General features: G+C 38.5%; 1 protein-coding gene across 1 annotated transcript in view; it reads right to left on the minus strand.

The window, feature by feature from the left end:
• LOC126100373 (WD repeat-containing protein WRAP73-like) overlaps positions 1-15,482 on the minus strand; it is an 85,541-nt gene extending 70,059 nt beyond the window's left edge. The window contains exon 1 of the mRNA XM_049910982.1: positions 15,092-15,482. Within this exon, the coding sequence (XP_049766939.1) occupies positions 15,092-15,247 (156 nt within the window). The 5' untranslated portion in view covers positions 15,248-15,482. The remainder of the gene's footprint in view (positions 1-15,091) is intronic.
• Between the last annotated feature and the right edge of the window lie 2,003 nt (positions 15,483-17,485).

A 17,485-nucleotide genomic window follows, 5' to 3' on the forward strand; every position in this document is an offset into this window, starting at 1 on the left:
TAATTCAATATAGCTAATGCAAAAGAGCTGGAGCAACAAAGCATTTCAATGATTGTTAACGACACAAGTCACCTAACAAATGCATAAACTAAAGGTTTGCATCAAACTCTTTCAGAGTTAAGGGACATTTTATGCTCATGTCCTTTTTGAAGAACAAAAATTTCCTCTTTAGGAATTAATACAGATTCTACAAACAGCAACCTTTTGGAAAACAGTTTCCCAAGTTTGTCCACAAAGTCAAGAAGACACTAGATTATAACCCCTAGGTTGGTCTTGCACTGTAACCTAATGAACAAATCATGAGCCTGGGAAGTATCAGACCAGCTTTGTGACTATATTAAGCACATTCTAGAAGTTCCAAATGACTTGCCAAGTTCTAACATGGTGCAACAGTCATACATAAATGTATCCCAAGTGAGAGTTATAGAGCCGTTATATGTCACCTAAACATGCACCAAATTTCAGTGAAGAGGGCTCAAATTCTCCTCGTATATATATATATATTGCAAAATTATCATGGGTATCATCACAGAAATTTGGGCTGATATCATTCATTTTTCCTGAACATCATTCAAAAACAGAACAGGAGAAGCGGAAAGAGGTGGTGGTGGTGGTGGTGGTGGTGGTGGTGGTGGTGGTGGGGAGGGGGGATGATCGACTGCCGAAGTACATACTATCTCACACTCACGGTACAGTGGCTTCTGGAGTACAGTGATGTAGGTTTATGCACTGGTGCATTCTCTCAAATGACTTTAGAAAGACTTCATAATTTCCTTCCACGTGCAATTTTCTTCACTTTTGCAACGAGAAGGTAATCATTTACACCCACAATTATACTCTGCAAATCATTATGAAATGCATGGCAGAGAGTACTTCTCATTTACCAATAATCGGTGTTTCTTTCAATTTCATTCAAACATGGAGTGAGAGAAGATGGATTTCTTAATTGTGTCTGTGCAAACTGTAATTAGTTTAATCTTATCCTTGCAATAACTATAGTAGCATCATGTTGGTGGTTGTAGAATATTCCTGGACTCATTACTTTAAGTTGCCTCACGAAACTTTGTAAATAGGCTTTTATTATGTAGTTTGCATCTACCTACAAGTGACTACCAGTTAATTTTCTTCAGAATCTCCATAAGCTTTTCGTGTGGTTCAAACAAACCTGTGACCACTCCTGTTGTCTTTCTTTATATACATTCAATATCTTCTTTTAGTCCTGTTAGCAATGGATCTCAAACACTGGACAGGTCATATGAGTATTTCACAAGCAGTCTCCTTTGTAAAGTGATTGCACTTCCCTAGTATTCTATCAATGAATCAAAATCTGCCACCCACTTTACCTACAACTGATCTTTTTGATTGCTCTGTTCCACTTCCTTACAAACTGTTACATCCAGGTTTTTTGTATGAATAGACTAATTCTAACTGTGAACTGCTGATTGTCATCATAGGATACTACATTTTGTGAAGTGCATAATTTTACATTTCTGAACATTTAAAATATGATGTAAGACTTTGCATCACTTGGAAATCTTTTCAATATCTGACTGAATATTTGTTCAGCTTCTTTCAGACTGTACTTTGTTATAGGCAATGGTGTCATCTGCAGTAAGTTTGAGGTTACTGTTAATATTGTCTGCAATGTCATTAAAGTACAACATTAACACCAATGTTCTCAACGCACTCTCAGGGGCACATCTGGTTTTTTTTAGATTTTATTTTTGTGTGGGCCACAGTATCAATGTGTTTTGAGAACGAAAATATGGTCCAATTAGGCTGCATTCTTTTTATTATCTGTGCAATCAGCCAATTTTAACCTTGGGTAATCTTCAAGCACATATCTTAAGCTTAAGAAATGAACCTGGAAGCTTATGACATGTACTTGAAAATGACCCAAGGTGATATTGGGCAGTTGCGCAAATAATAAAAAGAATACAGCCTTCTTGGACCATGTTTTCACTCTCAAAACATATAAAGTTACTTCTCCATCTGTCTATGACACTCTATCCAAGAGAACAAGCTGCATCCTCCCAACCAAGAAATCATCAATTCAGTCACAAATTTCTCTTAATATGATCATACTTCTGATAATGATCATAGGTGTGGTACTGAATCAAATGGTTTTCAGAAGTCAAGAAATACTGCAACTATCCAAATGCCTTCACATTTATGGTTTTCAGAATGTCAAGCAATGAAAGTGTAAGTTGGGTTTCACGTGACCGACACTTTTGTAACCCATGTTGGTGTGGAGGAGGTCATTCTGCTCTCACTACATTTGAGCTCTGAAAGATTATAGCTCAAATGTAGTGAGAGCAAGGATACTGAACAGTAAGTTTTGTGGATCATTTCTACTGTCCTTTTTTAGACGGGTGCAATCTGTGTTACCTTCCAATTACTGGGCACAGTATTTTGTTTGAGGGATGGATGTTATATTATGGTTAAAAGAGGGGATAACTCAGCTGCAAATATGGTATAGAATCTGACAGATTCCACAGGGCCCTGGAGCTTTCTTCTATTTGAGTGATTTTAGCTGTCAGTGCTACATACCAGTTTTAGCACTCATCTTTGCAGTGGTGCAAGAATTTAATTTGGGCAATAGATGTGGATATTATTTGAAAATTGAGTTCAGCATTTCTGCTTTTGCTTTGCTATCCTCAACAGCAGTTCCTGTTTTGCCCCTCAGTATCTGGACACTCACTTTGGCACAACTAACAGGCTTTACATTTGACTAGTATTTCTTTGAGCTTTGAGAGAGATATTTCAATAAGATGTTGCTATGGACATCACTGAATGCTTCATGCATTTCCCTCCCAAAAAGCAAAGTGTGTTTCATTCATCATCACTATCTGTAGCCCTATGCTTTGTTTTACACCTACTATGCAGCAGTTTTTTTTTTTTTTTTTTTCAGTGACTGTATACCATGGGGGTCCCTCCCATAATGAACTATTCTAATGAGCTCGTACTTATTAAGCACATAGTCAATATTCTTTTAAACCTGACCCACAGTTCTTCTACATGCTCCTGTTCAGGTCTGCTGAACGTACAGATCCGCCTACTTGTTTAGTTGCCCTTTGTACCTAAGTAATCTCCGTTGTGGGAACTGTCTTATGGTCACAGATAATGGTTTCAACGTGGATATCCTCAGAGAGGTCAGATCTATCCCTTGCCATTAGATTCAATATATTTCCAGCATGAGTGGGCTTCCAAACTATCTATTCTCGGTAGTTTCCAGAGAAGGCATTTAGTAATGTTTTACAATACATTTTGCCATGCCCCCATTTACAAAACCGTAATTTACCATAATGACTCTGATATACTTAGTATCATTGGGACACTTACGTACTAGCAAACTGAGAATTTCTCTAAAGTTTTCGAATACTTAAATATGTGAGTCTGGCAGACAATGGTAGTAAGTTTATGCCCATTTTTGATACTAAGTTTTATCCAAACAATCTCACATGCAGCATCAGTTTGTATTTTGATGGATCTGAGTTTCTTTTCTATTGTGACAAATGCACCACCTCCAGTTCCCATTATCCTATTCTTTTGACATGTACTTACATTTTCTCCAAAAATCTCAGTGCTTTAAATTTCTAGTTGTCATCAGCTTTCTGCACCTAGTATTATATGAGGTCCACTGCTTTTGAGGAGTGCTTCAAACAGTGGCACTTGTTGTGAATTCTTTGACAGCTAATCACTAGTGTTTTAGTATTCAACCCAGCAAAGGATTTTTTTTATTTTTTATTTTACACCAACACTTCTGAGTCTCCTAAAACTATCATTATCTGGTCTTGATGGAGAATATCCTAATCTAAAAAAACTTCTGCACATCTCACACACAGTCACCTTACCTGGATAGCAGCCTCTGATCACTGCATGCCTGACCCATTTAGGGGGACCCTATACTTCTCAACCTTAAGCGCACTAATGCAAGTTTAAGAAGTCACAGCCTGTCTTGTCGTAGAGCCATTGGAGTCTCTAGTTCCTGCCTTCTGCTCAATTTAGGACTAGAGGGTCACTATTAGTTCTGGGTATAAAGCTGCAAACTGTGAGCTTCATTCAAACTCTATGAGCAAAGCTTGCCTTCATCATCTCTGCAGTCGCAGGAATGGTCAAAGAATTATGCCAGAGCCTGTACAACAGGTATCATTTGTTCCAACATGCATTGCAATCAGCAGTCAAGTGCACTCTGTTACCTCAATGACTGATGGAACACCCTCTTCAATGACTGAAGCCCCCAGCCATACTCACTGAGTACATTTGACATTCCTTCCCATCCTTTGCTGCAGTTTCCCTGCTGGTGATTGTGAATGCCTTCTCCCTGATCCCTAACCCTACAACTAACATGCCAATTACAGCTGAGTTGATGAATAGTGATACATCACATACTTTCTGTAGATGAGAAATGATCCACAGGAGAGGACAGCAATGTAGGTATGTTTGGTATTTCTGGTTCACAATGTTCAGCAGCCCTCTCAACTCAGCCATTCATAGCAGCTTAAATTCACTTGCAGTAGTCAGGTCAACTTCCAGCTGCTTACAGAGAGCTGACTCATCCCATGCTCAAGAACAGCATATAGAATCAGACACACATTTTAAAATATAGTATAAAGTCTGGGTTTGGGACTCCCCCAGAAACCCTTCTCCCTTTCCACTTTTGGAGTTAATGTGTCTACCTCAGTGGGACAAGATATCTTACAGGTCGTCTCCACTATTTTCCTGGATTTTCTCAAAGTTTTGCAAGGCTTACTCCAACATATCAATCAGCTATTAATTCCATGTCTCTTGCAGCAGAAAGTACAACATGTATCTGCAGTGTAGGTAGTGTTGTTCTACCGCCACTGCGGCACTAGTGTTATAGTTCCGCACATTCACGCTCATTTCTCGGGTTCACTGTCTTTCCACTGATGCTACTAAAGCTGGATAATGTTGTGTTTATATTTGTTAATGATCACTCAAAATGTTTAAGACAATCTCTGAGCCTGCCGATTGAAAAGTGTGTTCTATAATATGGGTTTTTAACTTAAAGAATATTAAGCAAACTGATATCTGTCATTAACTTGTAAAGATTCATGGTGAAAATGTATGATGGATTGGTGAAAAAGTGGGTGAGACAATTCAATGGTGGGCAACCCAATGTTCATAGCACTGTGTGGGCGGCCTCCTTTTGTCCATGATGGTTTGGTTGAGAAAAAACAAATGAGAAAATTCATGCGAACAGATGGTTCACAACAACAATGCTTTGTGATGAGTTCACATACACACACACACACACACACACACACACACACACACACACACACACACACGAGAGAGAGAGAGAGAGAGAGAGAGAGAGAGAGAGAGAGAGAGAGAACTATTTTGGATGAAATTGACACAAATCACTTAAATTTTCACAAATTTTGTCCCCGTTGGGTTCTGAAAATGCTTACTGATGTCCACAAAATGAACTGGCTTGGGAGTGCTTTCAGATTTCTTACCCAGTACAGTGGTCAGGGAGATGAATTTGTCTTGTCACTTCAGAATCAAAAACAAGGCACTCATGGTCTTGCAAAAAATTAAAATTCAGAACAATGTTATCAGCACAAAAAATAATTGGGGTTGTGTCCTGTCCGGATGGTGAGATACTGTAAAACACAGAACACTTTGGTTTGTCATTCAAAACAAAAGGCACTGGATGTTTAGTCAAGGCACTGTGTTGCTTCATGACAATGCACGTCCCCATTCTGCCGTGGCTGCTCAAAACCTTATTCAACAATTTGGTCAGGAGCATTTTGATCACCCATCGAAGTCCAACCTCGCATCTTCTGACCACCACCTGTTCTTTAACTACAAGCACACTTTTGGAGGAAGGCACTTTGCGAGCAATGACAACGCAAAAACCAGTGTTCGGCAGTAGCAGTCTTCAATGGTGGCATCTTTTATGAAGAGGATATAGAAAAGTTAATTTCCTGCTACAACAAACATCTGAACAATAGTGGCAACAACACTGAAAAATAGTTTAAGAAATTCCCCTTCTTGTAAAAATAAATTTTGGTTTGAAAAAATTTCTTTAACCAGCTATTTCCCAAAACAGTACTTAGTTTCTGGACATACCTTCCTCTCAAGCTCACTCATAGTACTCACGTTCAGAGGTGTAACTATCACTTCCACTAATGCCTCAAATTGGCACTGTATAGTTCAATTGTTGTTGTGGTCTTCAGTCCTGAGACTGCTACTCTATCCTGTGCAAGCTTCTTTATCTCCCAGTACTTACTGCAATCTACATCCTTCTGAATCTGCTTAATGTATTCATCTCTTGGTCTGCCTCTATGATTTTTACTCTCCACGCTGCCCTCCGATACTAAATTGGTGATCCCTTGATGTCTCAAAACATGTCCTACCAACCGATCCCTTCTTCTAGTCAAGTTGTGCCACAAACTTCTCTTCTCCCCAATTCTATTCAGTACCTGCTCATTAGATATGTGATCTACCCATCTAATCTTCAGCATTCTTCTGTAGCACCACATTTCAAAAGCTTCTAATCTCTTCTTGTCCAAACTATTTATCATCCATGTTTCACTTCCATACATGGCTACACTCAATACAAATACTTTCAGAAACGACTTCCTGACACTTAAATCTATACTCGATGTTAACAAATTTCGCTTCTTCAGAAACACTTTCCTTGCCATTGCCAGTCTACATTTTATATCCTCTCTACTTCGACCGTCATGAGTTATTTTGCTCCCCAAATACCAAAACTCCTTTACTACTTTAAGTGTGTCATTTCCCAATCTAATTCCCTCAGCATCACCCGACTAATTCGACTACATTCCATTATCCTCGTTTTGCTTTTGTTGATGTTCATCTTATATCTTCCTTTCAAGACACTGTCCATTCCGTTCAACTGCTCCTCCAAGACCTTTGCGGTTTCTGACAGAATTACAATGTCATCAGCGAACCTCAAAGTTTTTATTTCTCCTCCATGGATTTTAATACCTACTACGAATTTTTCTTTTGTTTCCTTTACTGCTTGTTCAATATACAGATTGAATAACATCGGGGAGAGGCTACAGCCCTGTCTCACTCCGTTCCCAACCACTGCTTCCCTTTCATGTCCCTCGACTCTTATAACTGCCATCTGGTTTCTGTACAAATTGTAAATAGCCTTTCGCTCCCTGTATTTTACCCCTGCCACCTTTAGAATTTGAAAGAGTGTATTCCAGTCAACATTGTCAAGAACTTTATTTAAGTCTACAAATGCTAGAAATGCAGGTTTGCCTTTCCTTTATCTATTTTCTAAAGTAAGTCGTAGGGTCAGTATTGCCTCACATGTTCCAATATTTCTACAGAATCCACACTGATCTTCCCCGAGGTCGGCTTCTAGCAGTTTTTCCATTTGTCTGTAAAGAATTCGCGTTAGTATTTTGCAGCCGTGACTTATTAAACTGATAGTTCAGTAATTTTCACATCTGTCAACACCTGCTTTCTTTGGGATTGGAATTATTATATTCTTCTTGATGTCTGAGAGTATTTCGCCTGTCTCATAGTTCAATTATCATTCTTAAAATACGGTACTCATCAAACATTGCTCAAGGTACTTCAAGTATTCATCATCTTGTTTTCCTTGCACCTATCTCCTTGAAGATGCTGCACTAACTAATAATAGTTACTAAAAAATAAATTACAATTGTCGTAAACATCACTTTCATTATCTATAATGTATTTAATATTAATGATTTTAAAGCTAGTTCTTATTTCCACTATGTCATAGTATTAGATTTAATATATGTATAGATAAGGACTTAAGAAATAGACAGTACTTTGTTTGGCAGCAGTAATAGTTTAATTTCTTTATGTATGTATTCTGTTTACATATTGCATAACAATTTTTGCAACTACACAATCTATGATAACTGTAATGTTATACAAATACCTTGATAAACAGTAATGATAAATACAAAAGTAAGGAAAAACTGTGGAAAATGGCCTTGGAAATAACCAAAGAGAACTAAAAATGAAATAACTATATTCTATAATGTGAAAAAACAAATGATACAGACTGAGCTATTTCTAAACTGCTTCACAGTTTTGTGTGATCTATTACCAGTAAGGTACAGGGTACAAAAAGATACAAATCTGGAAACTAAAACAACTGATTAGGAAGAAAGTGAGAAATGTAGATTAAGACAACTCAATTAAGAAAACAATATATGAAATTAAATTAAACAACAAATTCAACACTGAAGGAAAGGTCTGGTACAATATAAATACTTTAGGAATACCACACTCACACTCACACACACTCTCTCTCTATCCCTACATGGTCCCAGCTGGATGTATAATTACAGTGCTCTATTTCGGCAGGTGGACTAGGGTCCTCAGATGTCTCACTGCCTCCACACTTTTCACCCCACAAGTACTCTCATCCTCCATCCTGTCACTCCCACCACCAGTACATGTCCCCATGTCACCTTCAGCTTACATCACTCCCCATTGGATCTGACAACTGTGCATCCCATGTCTAGACAATGCACTTGCCTATCCTCGCTCCTGCATTCCTAGCTGGCAAACTGGCTGCCTTCCTCCAAGCTACTTAGCCACACACTCCCAACCCCTCTGTCCGTCTCTCCCCCACCCACCTGACTCAATCCCCCACCCCATCATAGACGACACGCTCAAATGCAATACTGGCACTTTATGTCCAGTTGGCGCAATGTGGGGGCACAGGTGTGTGTGTGTGTGTGTGTGTGTGTGTGTGTGTGTGTGTGTGTGTGTCAAAAAATGACTACTCCAAAAGCTAGCAAGTTTTCTTTCTTTTTTGCATGCACCTGTTAATGACTCAATGCTTCTGGTTTTCGGTGAGTGGTCTCCTTTACTCGCAAAGATTAAACAAAGATGAATGAAGCCCTTAAGTGAACAGCAAAAATTGTTGCAGAGATGGACAGGCAAAACAAAAGAAAATATCTTGTGGATCAAGCACGCCATTAAAGCAAAAGTAACAGTTTCAAGTTGGGAACGACATGAACACAACAGACACGTTGTGTTATGTTAACCATTTGGAAATGTAAATAATATTTATTTCTCAATTTTATTTATTTATTTAGTGTTCCATAGATCAAGGGAGCGAGTGAATCATGAATCTTAAGGATATGGAATGTGTCAAATTATACAGAGTTCCAATGTAACTTACATGACAATGATATAATGAAAAAAAATTACAGAACGTACACTGAATTAAGGGAGGGTTGTTTTTCACTCTGGAAGGAGGAGTAATACACACAAGAAGCAGCGTTATGCTAAATATTACCATGAAATTACAATAAAGAAATACATGAATACAAAAACCAAATTATCACTTGTCTATGATAGTACCCAAAAAATACAAGAGAGGTGAAAATTTGAACTTTACTTATACCTAAGAAGACAAAGATTTCAATGATACGATACATCCACTGTACTAGAATTTCTGACATAAAATTAAGCAAAACTAGTTCCAACAAAAAAGATTTAAAAAAATATAACAGACTTTTTTTAACTCCGCTATGCCGGTCCGAAGCCTGGAGCCTCATTTACAAGAGATGAGGAAGGAGGAGGGGGAGGAGTAACAACCTCATAAAAAAAACCCTGAAAACCTGGGTCCATCTGGCTTCGGATGATAGCACCCAGTAAGAGCCCCCTGCCTAGGGATACTAGGTGAAACCCAGTCAACAGTCTCAAAGGTGGAAGAAGAATCTCAGTTCCTAACAGGTGAGAGAGTTGAAGTACCAAGTGGAGTAAACTATGAAAAACAATCATTTTGGAGTAACAATCCGATCTTTCTTTGGAATGTATTTCCTCCACCTACACAAAACAATTTCATATGCAGAATGGAAAAGTTGCTAAATGAGAGGACTAACCCAGGTGGTAAGGAATCGGGACCTGGGATTCTGGGGAGTCCCACCACCTGCATATGACATGAGTCAGAGTGTCTTGAAACACTTTCCAAACTGAAATTTAGGAAGAAATACTTCATTGGCACCATAAACATAAATTCACTCCTCTGAGTCAGGAACCAGAAAAAATTGGAAAAGCTCCTGAAAGAAATTCAGATCTTGCTGTACAAGAGACCAGATTCCTGGACAAGCACATCATGGACACATAACACTACAGAGTATTCAAAGGAAAGCCAGCAATAAAGATAATGATTAATACCCCTCTCCTGGGGACTGCCTTTTACATAAGCAAAGCAATAGTGAACAGCATCATAGACTTTTCATCAAAATCTGAAAGATTATTCATACTGACAATCAAGCACAAAAACAAGAAGAACCCACAGAAAGTACAAGGTGATTATAATTAAAGTCAAACTTTCAAACTGCTGTAGAAATAACACCACTGGTTAGAACGATGTCAAATTGCGACAGAATATTATTGGAGAAGGGGGAAATATATGGCAGAAGAAAACTAAAAAGTTAAAAAATGTAGCAATAGATGGCACTATAATCATCATCATTTAATAGTGGTCGACTACAAATGACAAATGAATCATACAACAATGCCTAAGGTGTATGTTTGATGTTAAACAAACTTTACTACTCTGTGTGTATGGGTGTACAGGTGTGATACTGTTAGTTATGTAAGCCCATCCATCACGCAAGGTCATATCACATCGGATGGGAAAAATCAGTTTTTAATTCTCCTGAGGCCAAAAACTGCATAAAAAGCATCAATCACTTTGGTTTTTAATTGTCCTGAAGTCAAAAACTACATAAAAAGTATCAATCAAATTCAATTCAGATTATTAATTTCCGTGTGGCTGGCGCGAAACGTGTTCAGTATGCTGTCCAATGTTTTCTTCAACAAGTTGAAATCGAGAAACAGCATGTTCCACAACTGACAGAAGCATTTCCGGGGTCACGTTCAGAATGTGCTGCGCAAGGCGTGCCTTCAGTGCAGCTAAGTCGGAACATAGAACACAACATCTTTCAGATAGCCCCACAGCCAGAAGTCACATGGATTATGATCAGGTGATTGGGACAGCCAGGCTGTATGGAAACGGCAGCTGATAATTCTAGCACTTCCGAAATGGCGCTTCAGCAGCTGCTTAACTGGATTTGCAATGTGCGGCGGTGCGCCATCTTGCATAAAAATGATCCCATCCACACATCCATCCTGTTGGAGAGCTGGAATGACATGGTTGTGTAATCACATTGCTTACCAGTGACAGTACAGGTAACAGGACCAGAAGCACCAGTCTCCTCAAAAAAAATACGGCCCTATGATAAATGATGCCTTTTCAGGATAAAGTGGTACTGGTTGATTTGCATGTGGATTTTCCATTGCCCATATTTGACAGTTCTGTGCATTGACATATCCTGTCACATAGAAGTAGGCTTCATGTGTCCACAAAATCTACCACAACCAATCATTGTCCACTTCAATGTGAGCATGAAATTTTGAAGCAAAGGTCTCTCTTGCTGGCAGGTCATCAGGAAGCAACTCGTACACATAGGTAATTTTGAATGGAAAGCAAAGGAGGATGTTTCGTAGGATTTTACGCACGGTGCTCACAGGTATGTCCAATGTTCGGGCAATTCTCCATGAACCACGTGTTTGCACACCACCACTCATCTCCTCCTGCATTGCTGTGGCCACTGCTTCCACTGACGTCAAATCATTTATTTTCCCCATGTGTTGCAGACCAAAAGAACCCGTCTTTTCAAATTTCCAAATCATTTTTTCTAGACCCACAGCAGTCATCGGACCAACGACTTTTTTCAAACCCTTCAGTGTCCGGAACGTCTGCAGAGTGATGTGTGCACACTCATCATTTTTGTAATGCAGCTTTACAAACAGAGAGTGATCCTGCATTGAGAAAGTCATGGTGAACTTTGCAGATGCAAAAGGAGGAAAAGATGTGTACCCAGTGTGTTTATTCCAACTTCAATAGGTCATGCTCATGAGGTGTTTTCGTTTACATACTCTGATGCATACAGTGCAACCTACTGATCAATTTTCACACTATTTTTTTCCTTCAGTCATACGTTTTTCTCCTTCTCCAATAATATTCCGTTGTAATTTGGCATCATTCTGATCAGTGGTGTTATTTGTACATTGTTTTGAAAGTGTAACTTTAATTATTATCACCCTGTACATGACTTCTGGGATCTGCTGAGAAGAGAAATTTTCCAGATAACTGTGAATTAAACAAAAATCCTACTGGGAACTTCAACACACAAATTTGGAGAGAAAGAAAGTATAGAGACATAGTGAGAGACTACTCAGCACACAGGAGAACAAATCAGAACAGAGAAAGGCTCACTGGACTCTGAAAAACTTTCCAGTTGAAGCTAATGTCAACTCATTTTTGAAAACTCCCAAGAAAAGCAAAGACATGGTTATCTCCAAATTCCAACCTAAGAGAATTCCAATTAGACTGTGTAGCAATAATCAGGACAAACAACAGAGAAGTGATGAATGTTAAAGTAATCAGAAATGGTAAATTCGATTCTGATCACTACCTCTCCAAAGTTAAAATGCGTTTTCTCCCACCAAAACGAAAGAGAGACCCCCCCTCTCCCCCAAAGTGACCAAATATAACGAACATCAATCAAGACATTATAAATAACTTCATAGAAGAAAACCACTCCTCTAGAAAAGAGACCTGGCAAAGCCACAAAGAAAACACTCTGTACGGAAAAGACAAAACGGACAATCTTGTGGAATGATGAATGTGAGAAAGCACTTGAAGAGAGAGTCAACACATGATGAAGATGGAAAAGTTCAGGAAATACGGAACACTGGGGACAATTCAGAAAACAGAGGAAAGAAACATCAAGGATATTCTGCAGAGTAAAATGATCACTTGAGAATGAAAAATTACAAAATCTCCAGAATAGCTTCACAAAAATTAATAAAAGAGATTTCTCTCAAACTTTCAACAACAAGCTCAAAGGATACCAGCTCCCAAGTGTAAGCTTCAAAAATGAACAGGGCAAAACTGGATTGAACAATAAAGAAAATTGCAATACACAAGCCAGATACTTCAAGGAGCTGCTCATCTGCCCATCTCCAGCTACCCAACTGGAACCTCTGGCTCCTCCTGAGAACCTAGAAGATGATACGTGACCAACAAAAGAAGAAATAAAGGAAGCCCTAAAATATCTCAAACACAACAAGGCCAGCAGAAAAGACTCAGTATCAGTAGAAATGCTGAAAAGGGCAGAACTGGGAATCCTTGACAATTTACACCGAATCTTCCAGCAATGGGAGACAGAAAAACTGCAAGATGAATGAAAAATGGCACTGATCCACCCACTCCATCAGAAAGGTGACAAACCTACAGATGCATGACACTACTCCCACCCACCTACAAAATCTTCTCAAAGGTACTGCTGAATGGAACTGAAGGAATCCTAGATAAACAACTTGGAGAATAACAGGGTAGGTTTCGAACAGGCCGCTCCCATGCTGAACAGCTTTTAAATTTGAAATGAATAATCCAACATGACTGCTGAATGGCTAAAATATAATGGTATCCTTCATTGACTTCAAAAAGCCTTTGACTCAGTGGATAGACAGACCCTAGTAGGGTCATCAGAGAATTTGGAGTCAAAAACAAACTGGCAAACATTATCAGAGAAACCTTAACAGGCATAACTTCCAAGACAGGTGGGCAAGAGAGTGATGGATTATCACCAATACTATTTAACTGTATCCTGGAGAAGATTGTGTGTAAAAGTGTGCCCACTGTCATTTTTAAACATGCTGGAAAACAACTACTAGTAAATATCCAATTTATAAGTAAACAAAGACAGTATGCTATTATGACTCTTACTTTTCTTTAAATACAAAATTAGATATACCATAAATGTCTTCTGCTTTTGAGCTGCTTAATTTTATAATTGATTTTATGATATTACTTAAATGAACCACTTTCCATTCACATGCAGACAAAATGTGTTCAGAATGTTATAGGAAAGAGATAGCATCCTTATGACTCAGTAGCAACAAAGGAACCTAAATGAGAAACTTGAAACTTTCAGCACAGGTCAGGAGCATGAACGGGAACTCTGGCTCAAGTTTAGAAGAACAGTTTACCATGCACTAGACAGATATGTATCCAGTAGAACAGTTCATAATGGGAGGGAACCTCCATGGTATACAGTCACTGTAAAGAAACAGAGATTACTGCATAACAGGTGTACAAAAAAAAGCATAAACTATAGATAGAGAAATCCTGAATGAAATGAATTTGGCTGTTAAGGCAGCAATGTGTGATGCCTTCAGTGACTACTGTAGCAAAATACTGTCAAGTGAGCTTTCACAGAACCCAAAGAAATTCTGGTCATATGTAAAGGCTGTTAGCAGTACCAAAGTTAGCCAGGTGGTATATACAAATCGAACTGACCTTCACTTAACCAAAATTCTCTAACATATAATGTGATGTTTTTGTTCTTTCCTAAAAGAATATTCAAATTATCAATATCATTTCTTAAAAAGCATGGTATTTATTAAAACTGATTCACTGTTACATGATGGTGGGACTAAATTGTTTTGCAATTGTACATCTGTTTGCGAGCTCCTCAAGTGTGAATTACTCTTTGACTTGGAGTTGGCTTAGTAACACATGATGCTAACTGCTTGATGGTTTTGGGACCAGGCACTGATGGCAAAAGGGATTCCCTGGAGCCAACCATAAAAAACTCATTGCTTCTCTTTGGTAGTTTTCTTATCCTGGAGCTCACCTGTACTGGAACTTGTTTTTAATATAGACTCACCTATAGACTTGACACTTGCATCGAAACAAGTGTCAAGTACATAGTGCTGTGAAATATGGGGAAAACCCACAAATTGGCTTTTAGAAGAAAAATAACAACACCAAAAATGCAACAGGAGCGTAATATGTAGGAAATCGTCCCTGAAAGCTGCCACTGAAGATGCCTTGCAGAAAATAAAAGCGAGACTAAAATAGTGTTTCATTCAGTTGCTGTCAAACGGTCCATAAAGCAAAAATTATCAATATACCGTAATAATACACGCAACTGAGGAAGACAGGACTACAAAAGATGAAAAGTTCTACTTTATTCGTCACAGTTAACAATAATACGCAAATCGCACTAACCTCAATAGCGTCATCACACGTAAAGGACTGAACAATTTCGCCGGTTTCTGATCTTCTAACTACGAGCTGATGTTGGTGTGCGCTAGCAATGAATCCTCCATTAGTTGACAATTGACAATGCCACCCACTTGTCCTAAACGTCTGAGAAAATCTCATGGCAAATTTCAGCTGACATCGGTAGCAACACTACGAAACACTCGGCTAGCAAAATGTAAACAACTTTTGACAAGGATGTCCGTCCCGCCACTTTACGAAGGAGTGATTGGTTCGTGTGCGGGAAAACACAGGCTTCTCGATGTAAGTTACAGGGTTTCAAGTTTGTTCTCTTGCAAATTATTTCTGACGATTGCTCAAAATAGGAATTATGCTTTAATTCTTCTACAGAGAGAGAGAAAGAATGTAAGGATACGACTGGTAGGCCTACTGATACATCAGGTTCCTCACCATCGCCAACAAAATATTACTAAGATTTACCCATCCGATTATGTTCTCATGGTCGTCGCTCTGTGATTTCTGCCAAACATAATTAAAGACATCAGGTTACGAGCCCAGGCAAATGCATACTTACGGTATTTGTTTTGTTCTGTGAATTCGTTGCTTTTGATCGGAGTTTTATTAGCGTGAACCGTGACGCTCAAGTTCTGGGACCGTCGTATTTCGCTGGTATATTGTGGAAAATCTCCGTTTTTGTTTGGAACTATTATAAGTTTGACTTACATTCAGCCTACACGAAGATGGATAAATTGAAAACGTACAGTATCCAGAAAATTCCTAACTGTAGAAATATCAATTGCATATTATTTCTCGTGCTGAAAAAGCGCACGATATCATCGAGGGGAAATCGAGGCCAGATGAAGCTGGTGAGATTCAATCCGCTTGGGACGACTTAAATGCGAAGGCGATGCTCATTATATCTACTGTAATGGAATTTGACCAATTGCAATCTTCTACGACGCGCACAAATGCAGCGGAAATGTGGGCTAGACTAAAGACTATTCACGAACAATGACCCGCAGTTAATAAAATGGCCTTGAAGAAGAAATGTTTTGATTACAGAATGTCACCAACAGACACATTCGCACAACACATCAGTCGAGTCCTTGGTACAAGCATTAGCTGATATTGGGGAATCTGTTACAGCAGTTGACAAAATCGCTAAAATTTTGGTAAGTCTGCCAGCAAAGTTTGCAATTTTTTCAACTGCCTGGGACTTGTGTGCTGAAGGTCAACAAACGTTTGACAATTTGACTTTAAGGTTATTGAAAGAAGAACAAATCTTTTACAATGTGATGAAAATCCAATAGTCTTTGCAGCAGTTAATGTCAACAAAACACGCAAATTCAGTTCAAATACCACTAACAACAGTGCGTCTAACATGGTCAGTAGAGAAGACGTTGAATGTTATCACTGTCACAAAAAAGGACATTTTAAACCCGAGTGCAGAAAACTTTTAGAAAAACTTAATAAGAAAACTAATTCGTCTGAGCACCAAACTTTGAGTGCAGAACATGCACATGGTTTCGCTCCAGGTTGTGAAAGCATTTGGTTAGCTGACAGTGCTGTCACGCAAAGAGTCGTTCAACACATTTAAGCTAATTCAGTCAGATGACTGATTTGTTCAAATTTGAGACAACTCGATCGTCAAAGCAGAAGGTATTTTGAGCGTAAATAGCAACCTCGCACATTGGAAAACTCATTATATATTCCTAAGCTACAGAAAAATTTATTTTCAGTGTGAGCAGTCGCAAAAAGGGGAATGAAAGTTATTTTTGACGACAAGAGAATGGAAGTTCACAGTTCAGGCCTAACTGCAGCAGAAATTAAGATGGACAATCAGTGTTATCAAATGTTGTTTAAATATCCAGATGTACTACAGGCAAATCCTGCTTCCCTGAATTCCACCATGAACTGGAATGAGAGATTTGGGCACATTCATTTCAGTGGCCTCAAGAATATGGCTGATCTGAACTTAATACCTGGTTTCAATATGAATAAACTGGAATATTGTCATTGTGAACCATGTCAGTATGGCAAGATGAAAAGAAAATCTTTTCATACAAATTTGGAATCAAGATCAGAAGTTCCTGGCGAATTTATTCATGTACTCTAATGCTCATAAATTAAGGATAATGCTGATACATGATGAAACAACGCTCTAGTGGGCGGTTTGCGGGTTTAAATCACCTCGGGGTGTGACCATGCGGTGCATTTGACCTGCAGTCATGCATGATAATAATAATAATAATAATAATTTTATTGTCATTCGGCCATTACAGCAATAGACAACGTCAAATACATGCTAAAATAGAATTAATAGTTTGAAAGAAACAACAGGTTTCTTGTTAACATTATAGTATTATATTACAATTGATAAATTCTCTTATGTCATAGAAT

This window comes from Schistocerca cancellata, chromosome 9 (genome assembly GCF_023864275.1).
Source record: "Schistocerca cancellata isolate TAMUIC-IGC-003103 chromosome 9, iqSchCanc2.1, whole genome shotgun sequence".
NCBI classification, from domain to species: Eukaryota; Metazoa; Arthropoda; class Insecta; order Orthoptera; family Acrididae; genus Schistocerca; species Schistocerca cancellata.